General features: G+C 35.0%; 1 protein-coding gene across 1 annotated transcript; it reads right to left on the bottom strand.

Annotated features, from left to right (window-relative positions):
- Positions 1–2,921: 2,921 nt before the first annotated feature.
- On the bottom strand, positions 2,922–9,245 carry LOC149501513 (mitochondrial nicotinamide adenine dinucleotide transporter SLC25A51-like). Its single transcript, XM_089733346.1, is given in 3 exon segments — positions 2,922–6,830; positions 9,035–9,208; positions 9,210–9,245. Coding segments are annotated over 3 exon segments (924 nt in total). The 5' UTR covers positions 9,234–9,245; the 3' UTR covers positions 2,922–6,104.
- Positions 9,246–9,892: the final 647 nt, after the last annotated feature.

Below are 9,892 nucleotides of genomic sequence, written 5' to 3'. Positions count from 1 at the left end.
AAATATTTATGGAATAGATATTTTATACTTATTACTTAATAAAATAATCGACTAGTCGGATATGGATTTTCGATTCTAGAAAACTCGAGTTATTAATGTCTATGTTCATTCATGAATGCCTACTGTATTATTATTTTTTTACCAGATAAAATGAACGAGCTTCTAAGAACATTTTCAACAGTTCCATCTGTTTTATAATGATCAATTGCATCAAAAACTTTCTTAACAGAACAATATATATGCTGAGCTATTAGCTCAGCTTCTGGACGCCCACTTATGGTCTACATATATGTAAATTAACAATTATTATTTGCCCAGTTGTCGCGTCACGACATTTATATTTGCCCATTTTGAAAAAGTTAAATTCAGTTTAAATTTTGAATTGTCGCTAAAATAATAGAAAAAGCCAAGAAAGAAATGCTATTTTCCAATTTCAAAAAAATAACGAGGTATGGATGCTTTTTTAAAATGTTTCTAATTAGGCCTTCAAGCGGCCAGTAACAGAAAATAAACTCCTACATGTGTAAGACTCATTTTGTAATTAAAACTAAGATAAGTTTTAAATTTTATGCATTTAATGAGTTTTTTATTTGAGTTGCTATATTATTGCATGAATATTAATTAGTGAATATCTATATTTTTAACGAATATTTGTACGTTGAAGTTATACTTTCTTTATTCATATGAAATGTTTCTGATTAGGTATATGACCACCACTGTAGGTATATCGATACCATGGGTGTTTTGATTGATAGTTATAAAAAAAAAAAGTGTGTGTGTCCGCTCCGACGCACGACTGGAGTTTACTGGATATAAAAAATTAAACGAAACAATACGAGAAATAGTTCTATATTACGACAACACGATACACAACAGATTATTAACAAATTAACGAGACACAAAACAAACGACTAACAAATATATGAAAATACAATAATGAGAGAAACGCGCGATCAGTACGAGGCTTTGTGGCGGACTGCCGGCGCAGCAGCCCGGCGTCACCTGCGATAACGCGGCCGCGCGTTGGCTCCTGATTGGCGCGCGCACGCATCACGCAATCAGGAGCCAATCAGGCGCATAAAGCATTTCGTGTGACATGCTAGGCGCATAACGCATTTCGTGTGACATGCTAGTACGATTTTGGTCCCCATAATTTTCATACCCCGGGCCTATATATGTAAATCGATTCTAAAGGAGTAAACTCCAAATACTTATAATTAAAATTTAGTTGCTACTAAATGCCAATTTCGAACGTACCGACTTAATATTATATAGAGCCACAGTTTCATACTTCTTGTTACTTAATTACTCATCCGTGGGTAGAAACACCATTGAAAATGTTCATATCAACGCCTTGTAAAATTTATGTTTGCCAGCACGTAAGTGTACATAGTTGTTGAGAATAATCTAATTACTAAATCAAACAGCTATATGGAATTGCATATCAGATTATGAATTAACAATGCCTTACCGACATTACAAACAAAAAGTAGCACTAGAATCTTAAACATTATGAAAACTTCATTTTTTTTTCGTAAACCGAACTACATGGTCAGTAGTTTTCAACAGGCAACACACATCATTGTAAAAATGTTCAAATGGGCACTTCGAAAAGAATAAAAAATATAGATGCCTACAAAAAAAAAATTGGTAGGTAGGTACATATGTAAATCAATCAAAAAATCAATTATTTTGGACCATTAAAATCTTCGAGTTCGTAGATAAGCTTATAAAGAGAAACAAATGTTTCTTAAAAGAGAAACAAAACATCAAAATCTCATTTTATTTTGTTTAATTTTATTCCGTATTCACGGCCCGCTGGGAGCTCACAGACATCACAACGTAACTACTCACCTTGAGACATGGGTCGTAGTCTCAATTGAATTATATAACAAGTATTCCACCGTTCAAACTGGATCATTTTTTTCCTACCTATTCTAGTAACCTCGAGGGATTATTCTAGATTCACCGAGCTAGTAGGCGAGCTCATGGGGCTCAAGCCGGAAGTGTTGCTAACACTGGCCCTAGCAAGAGCAGTGGTTCGCAGAATCTACCACGGGATCGGAAAACCCTCTGAGAAAATCCGGCCAGAAACTCAATGGGCTGTTTCTATGGGTTAATTTACTCATCGAGCCCTTCGTCGCAAGCGGGTTCGGCGAGGACGGTGACCAGTGCTTGAGGTACCTAAAAGCACCGTTAATGGTTCGGGAGGATCCGTAATGACGTGTTTAGGGCGACTTCGACTGTTTACCATTTGGTCCACCGGATCAATGCCTGCCTGATATGCCTGCTTCGTTGTATAAATAGGCAGGACGGCGGTACCTACCCGTGCGGGCTTACATTACGCGCCATCACCTATAAATGTTGTTTTGCGATCGGAATATGCTGTTAAAATGCTCAGTGTCTAGCTATATTTGTTCTTATTTTGTTTGTGCATATTTCTGGCTGGTTTAATGCGATATTTCTTAGACAAATAAGTAATAAACCAATCTTACCATTACTGAGTCATGATTGTTAATGAAAAAGAAGGTAGTGAAAGCATTTTTTGGAACGGAGTTGCGTATCAAACGGGGTTAGACCGAAAAAGTCTAACAATTAAAAACTACACCAAAAATACATCTTTTTGCAGTGATTTTAAGGACATTCGCGATCACTCAGGAAACCTTTTTTTTTTCGATTGATTCAAATTTATTTTATATATTTTTAATAAATAATAATGAGATAGATTAGCTTTTTTACTAATATTCCAGCAATTTATTTCCATTATCAAATTTATTCGCATTTATTCACATTTTATGATTCGTTTAATTGTTAAATACTGCCTTTTTTTAAACCTTAATACAAACACAAAACTGTTATAACATAAGGAACTTCGCTCCTACCGGGTCTCCACTCTTTTTTTTATTCATAAAACACTGAAGTAAGGAGTAGACATTTTATTTCTTATATTTATTTACATCATATATAATAAGACAATAACATTTAAATAAATGCTCTTGTAACATTCAAGCAAAGCGTTTCTTTTAAAGCGGTTCTACAACACGGTGCTTTATACGAGTGAACTTATTATATAATACAATTTATAAAAAGTGTCAAATACGTTGTTCTTCATTTTCGCGACTGATAATTACACGCGACATTATTAAAGTTATTTTTAGACACAAAATGAATCAACAGTGTAAGCAACCAAGAGGCTGTCAGTCCTTTGTCTGTGCAAAATAAAAACGTAATTTCAATAAATAATATTTAAAAAAAAAACAGAAAAATTAAATAAATTAATTCGCTAAAGAAATACAGATAACAACAAAATAGTCAATATTTTTTTTTTTATTATTATGAAGGAAGGATTACTGGAGACCCGAAGGCCTTTACAGTTTCACCAGGAGAGGTGGGCTACAAAGGCTAGGCCTGAAGGGTTGAGATTTGCCAACAGCTGCCCGAGCGCCCCATAAGTGTTAACTTAACATCTCAAGGGACAGCTGCTTCGCGAATGCATCTACTACGGAATCGCGACCCTCTGAGGAAAATCGGCATGAAACTCAGCGGGCTGATGTATGGATTAGGTTGCACATCTAGCTCTTCGTCGAGTTCGACGAGTACGGTTATCAGAGTCCCTAAGCCTGCTCCTAGTGTTAGAGCTGAAGGCGTCTAATGCAAGAATTATTGGATCTGATACATCCGTAAGGACGTGTCTAGGGCGACAACGGTGACTGGCTTTGTCCATAAGTTGTCAGTGACCACGAGAACTATTAATCTAAGCCATTGATCGAAACTCATCAATATTATTATTATTATAAGATTTAGATATGAAAAAGCACCAAAGAGCGAGAAACGAAGTTTAAAGACTATTTTTTTAACCAATTCAAGTGCAATTCTCACTCGCGAAGCTACAATGAAATTATATAAAACACGAAAAATGAATACAAAACTTTTTTTTCGTAATCCGATAAAATGGAATGAACTCAGGTTGTGTATTGTAGGTACGGTACGAAGGGACTAACTTTGCCGGAATAACCTGTCATTAAAGGAATGGGTAAGACTATTTATTTTTATAGGATTCTAATGGCAAGCACGTGTTGTTCTTACCTTGGAATTACTAAACCTCACACTCGTTGTATTAAAAACACGATCTGTCAGCCCTGTTGTAATTTATTTTCTAGCTTGACCTTCAAACTAGATTACATCGGCTTGAATGTATATGTTGAAGTTTTAGTTGGATTGTAATAAATTTATCATTATTAGTCGCGTTTACGGTATACTATTTACTGGGAATATGAAAATGTATGCAAATAAAATTAATAATAAAATTTAAAGGAAGGAATTTTAAATGACTTTTAAGCGAAATATTGAAAAACGATTTTTTGTTGTTGATAGTACCATTAGGGTTGACTGAAGTAAACTATACAGCCCTACGTTAAATTTGGGTGTCACATGTATACTTTGGATGACAATGATAATTTGTGTTATATAACATACGGGAACAATAGAGCAGAACGTACGATTTCACTACACATTGTAAATGAATTAACATTTTATATAATACTAGCTGACCCGACAGACTTCGTGGTGCCTCAATCGATAAATAAAAGACAAAAAGAATCCGTCCGATGGGGGACACATCAAAGGACAGAAACAAACAAAATTGTTATTTTTATTTAATTCCGAGCATTTTCATATTTATATACCTTTTAAACCTTCTCTGAACTTCCACAAATACTTTAAGACCAAAATTAGCCAAATCGGTCCAGCCGTTCTCGAGTTTTAGCGAGACTAACGAACAGCAATTCATTTTTATATATATATAGATAGATAGAGGATAGTTGGAGTAAGTTTTGATCATAGAGCATAGAACTAAGGAGCACCATCTTGTATAGGTAGACAAGTTGAAAAGGTATCCACAAATAGCAAGTCATAGTTCGAAGACTCACCGAAATAGCGCTAGTGTGAGAAGTTGAAATGGTATGAATATAGCAGTTTTAAACAAACTGAAGTGTGCTGGGTTGCAGTGAAGGCTATGTTCCGATGTACACTGCGAGCACTGTTCAGTGCTCTCACTGGGGAGAAGTTAGTTCCGTTAAGGACTGACTGTACAGACTCGCAGCATCTTAGGGATCCGTGAACACTGCAGGTATTTTGAAGGCAAGAGGCTCTCGGTGATTTGATCACGTGATCGCTTTTACCGTGCTTAACCTCATTTCAATAACTCGGTTGTTAAGTTATTATACATTAAATTGCTGGAAAAACAATATTTTCTTTTACCAATAAATAAACTTACTTTTATTATCCGATTAATTCAATTGACAATAACTTGAATATTTAATTTTTAAATATAACTCAATTTAAACAATATTTTTTGTTGAAGGGAAAACAACGCCAAAAACATTGTTAATAGTCTAACGTACTGTATGCTTAGTGCAAGTTTCTTAACTTTCTCGATAGCGTAAAAGTTAAGCCAATTTTGTATGCAGTTGGATAGCGCCCCTAGCGGCAAACGTAGGCAAACGATCCCATTCCATACAAATATGAGCTAACTTTTACGCTATCGAGAACGTTAAAAAACTCGCACTAAGCACACTGCGTTCCGTTTCAAACGGCGATCAGTATAGCTAGCTTTTGAAAGGAGCGGCTTCGCAGTATACTAAATTGACGTCACAGCTTACATTAGCATTACATTAGCATCTTAGTGCATATCGGAACACAGCCGAAGTGTTTCAGGAGCTGTTTTTAAAATCTTTCCACTTGCTACTATAGCGCCACCTACATTGGCTCGGCTTCAGCGGACACACTTTAATATGCTGAGATCTTGCTCCTTACCTCTACTCTTCACAGTTTTGATGTAAATTCCAATAAATTTATAATATGTATAAATTTTAATTATCTATCAATGCTTAATAATTAATAAATTTTAGGCCAATTCTGTTGAACTTATTTAAATTTGTAAACAATTTGTAGCACATATTCGACTCTTGACATTTTCAAATAAACATAGTAGTATGGTACATATACATACATAAACCGAATCTTTTAATATTAAATAACAGATTTTTAACATAGTCTTTGAACGAAAATAAAATTTCCTTGATTACACGAGTAATACAATATGACTAGGTGTATAGCATTTTCCTAAATATTTCATAAGAAGCATTTATGATGCCCCAGCTTAGAAAAGCCCGGGAAATATTGAGTAACGCACCATGGTAGAAATTAGCAAACTTCGCGCCTCGTTTCCGTAAAATATATCCGAATTCATACGAAAGCGTTCTATGTGGACCTCCGAGCTCGCATTGCATTGCTATTTTTATAACATTCAGAGGATAGAATAATGTGCTCAATAAAGCACCTATCGATGCCCCGGCAAGGAAATCTTGTAGACTCTTATATAATATCTTGTCTTGTTGAGGAAGACGCTCCTTTACTTCGTCACGAATTATGAAGAACATAGCGTTCGAAGGACCATTACGTAGTAATATAGGAACTAGCCCTCGATAGAACTCTTTGATGCCGTAATGTTTAGCTATGTGCTTCGTTGCGTGTGCCGTATTCGTAAATTCTTTATGATACTTTGGATGTATTAACAATGTTTGTATTCTCTCGAACGGCATTAGGGTAGCTTCGAAGCATCCTGCAACTATTCCTGCTACACTTTTAGCAACGTAGGGGTTAACTTTGTAATCGAGTAGTGGATGTAAGCATTCATCGTATATTCCGAACATCAAAGACATCGAGAGGGATCTCTGCATCAGAGGTGGGAGCATACCACGATACAAGTATCCAAGACCCTCTTTTTGCAGCTGGTTCAGTGCAAACGTAGTCTCAACGCCGTGCATCATCTGAAAGGAAATATTTATCTAGATTTTTCGTGTTTTTTTAATATGCATAGTTCGCCAAACACAAATGAAAACCACTTAATGATGCTGAGAATATACATGCTATATGTTAGACATTACAATGGAATACTAAAATTAGTATTAAATACCTTGGAGCTAAAATTTGAAATTCATCTGTTCGTATGGTGTAAAAGCGACTAAGGGATTACCCCGAGAATGGACAACAATGTTTTCCGTGTATTATATACTATGATCGCAAAGTTGTGAGTCCACTGCTGCAGCCGGAAACCACCATCCTTCCTATTTCAGTCCCAAAGTAATCATACTTTGAGGTTCTAATGGTAAGCAGTCATTAAAAAACTGAAACTTCGACCTCAGGTCCTTTTTTTTTGTGTTAAGTGGTTACTGGAGCCCATAGACATCTACAACGTAAATGCGCCACCCACCTTGAGATATAAGTTCTAAGATCTCAGTATAGTTACAACGGCTGCCCTACCCTTCAGAACGAAACGCATTACTGCTTCACGGTAGAAATAGGTAAGTCGGTGGTACCTACCACAAAAGGTCCTACCACCAGTAAAAAGTGTCTCAAGGTAGGTGGTGGCATTTTTTTAACATCTTTGATCTCCAGTGACCACCTAATACTAGATAGATCGTCTGCCCGCTAAAGCAATAGAAAAACAACGTTCATAACAACAGGATCAAGCAGTTTCGTTTACTGTTTCCAATTTGTCTTCTGCAGTGGATACTAGTATAAATTAAGAATCTGTAGCAGAGTGGTACTATGCACAGCCTCTTGGGAGTCCGCACGGGTAGGTACCACCACCCCGCCTATTTCCGCCGTGAAGCAGTAATGCGTTTCGATTCGAAGGGTGTGGTAGCAGTTGTAACTATAGTGAGACCTTAGAACTTATATCTCGAGGTGGGTGGCGCATTTACGTTATAGATGTCTATGGGCTCCAGTAACCACTTAATATCAGGTGGGCTGTGAGCTCGTCCATCCATCTAACAATAAAAAAATAATAAAAAAAATACAATTTTAGTTGAAAGAGTCTTTTAAATTCCACAACTTTCAGAAAACAGTGCATCTATAAAACACCACACTAATTTAATTTAATTGTCAAGATTACACTAATTACAGAAGCCTCTGTAGGATTTGAATTTCATGTACTAAGCATTGTAGGTACTAAATGCAATATTTGTAAACAGATAAAGACCTCGTTACAGATAATAAACATTCATAATAATAAATTCCAAATTAAGCTGTTCAAATCTTATCTAATATAATGGGTAATTAAGATGGTAATCAAGATAAAGGCAAATTGTAATTTAAAAAATCCATTGAGATTATTTTCTCATTTCTGGATTTAAATTTTAAATGTTCAGTAAAATGTTTTAGCTGAAATGATATTTACTTTGTGATTTAATTTGTATTTACATATTGACGCTTAAAAGGCAAACATGACTAAGCGACAATGCGTGAACTTTACAGTAGACTAATTTAAAGTTGAAATACCTGAAAACAAAATTTATTTTAACGAATCTAGCTGTAGTAGAATCTAGCTAGTAGCTGTAGGATTGAAATGATTTTAATAGATCTAGAAATAAATTTTTTTTGCGCATCGAATATGGTTATTGCCTATCATTTATGTACAAAGCAGTTATTGTCGCTTAGTCACGTTTGCCTTTCAAGCGTCGATATTAACATTACAAAAATACAAGCTATTAGAGATACACTTCTGAAAACATCCAACACCTATTGTTTCTTGAATTACTCTCATTCAAACTGTCATTCTTTATATAATTTCACTTATGTGCTCTGACACTTCAAAACGGAAACTTTGCTTTAATTGGCTATAATGATGGTGCCTACTTGAAGGCTCACAGTTCCACTTTTCATGAATAATAAAACAAAATTCATAAGTTTTTAAAACACAATGATATTTTTTGATTCCGCAATTAAAAAAAAAAAAAAAGCAACCTAAGCAGTAAAATAAAACTGCAAATCACTTGTAAAGACATATTAGGTATATATTTCTTTAACAAAATTGGCATTTGATTGCTTAAAGCATAATCTCACTGTTCAATAAGTATATAGATGACTGAACCCACATAGTATGTTAATGTGTACTTAAATATGGTTTTTTTAAACAGAGGTTTTTTATTAATTAAAATCTAATAGCCATTTCTATCAATGATAATTTTACCTGTCGAAAAATTAGTTTATTCAGCGGATAACTAATTAATATGTTGCAGAAGGCCGAACCGCCACCACACACAAACTCCTTCCAATGCTCTGGGATTCTTGGTGATGGCATGCTTACTGCTATGCTACCTTCATTTAGGCAGCTATGTTCCAGTAGCTGCCTTTCAGACATATCCCTTTTTTTTGTCATCACATGACATTATTTCATGATCTCCATTTTCTGAAACAAATATTAAAAAAAAAAATCAATTTATATCTTGCGTACATGTTATAGATACTTTACCTAGCTAAGGTAATTCATCACTTTTTTTTTTTTTGCTTAAATGGGTGGACGAGCTCACAGCCCACCTGGTGTTAAGTGGTTACTGGAGGCCATAGACATCTACAACGTAAATGCGCCACCCACCTTGAGATATAAGTTGTAAGGTCTCAGTATAGTTACAACGGCTGCCCCACCCTTCAAACCAAAACGCATTACTGCTTCACGGCAGAAATAGGCAGGGCGGTGGTACCTAACCGCGCGGACTCACAACAGGTCCTACCACCAGTAATTCTTCAAGTAAAACTTCATTTACATTCATGTCATGTACATGATGACATTTAGGGTCATAATAAATTAACCATATAACTTACACTAAACCACTATTATTATCTATTTAACATAAAATCCTGCATTGTGGTTGATGTTTAAAGTGTAAGTATTATTTGATTATATTATATGATTTAATTTAACATAAAATCCTGCATTGTGGTTGATGTTTAAAGTGTAAGTATTATTTGATTATATTATATGATTTTATTGATTGAAATTGAATTGAAATTGGCATATGATTTCAACAACTATATTTCACAAAAATAG

The sequence above is a fragment of the Bombyx mandarina genome, chromosome 15, assembly GCF_030267445.1.
Source record: "Bombyx mandarina strain Sakado chromosome 15, ASM3026744v2".
In the NCBI taxonomy this organism is placed as follows: domain Eukaryota; kingdom Metazoa; phylum Arthropoda; class Insecta; order Lepidoptera; family Bombycidae; genus Bombyx; species Bombyx mandarina.
Note: the sequence above shows the minus strand (reverse complement) of the source record. Positions and strands in the feature narration are given on the sequence as shown.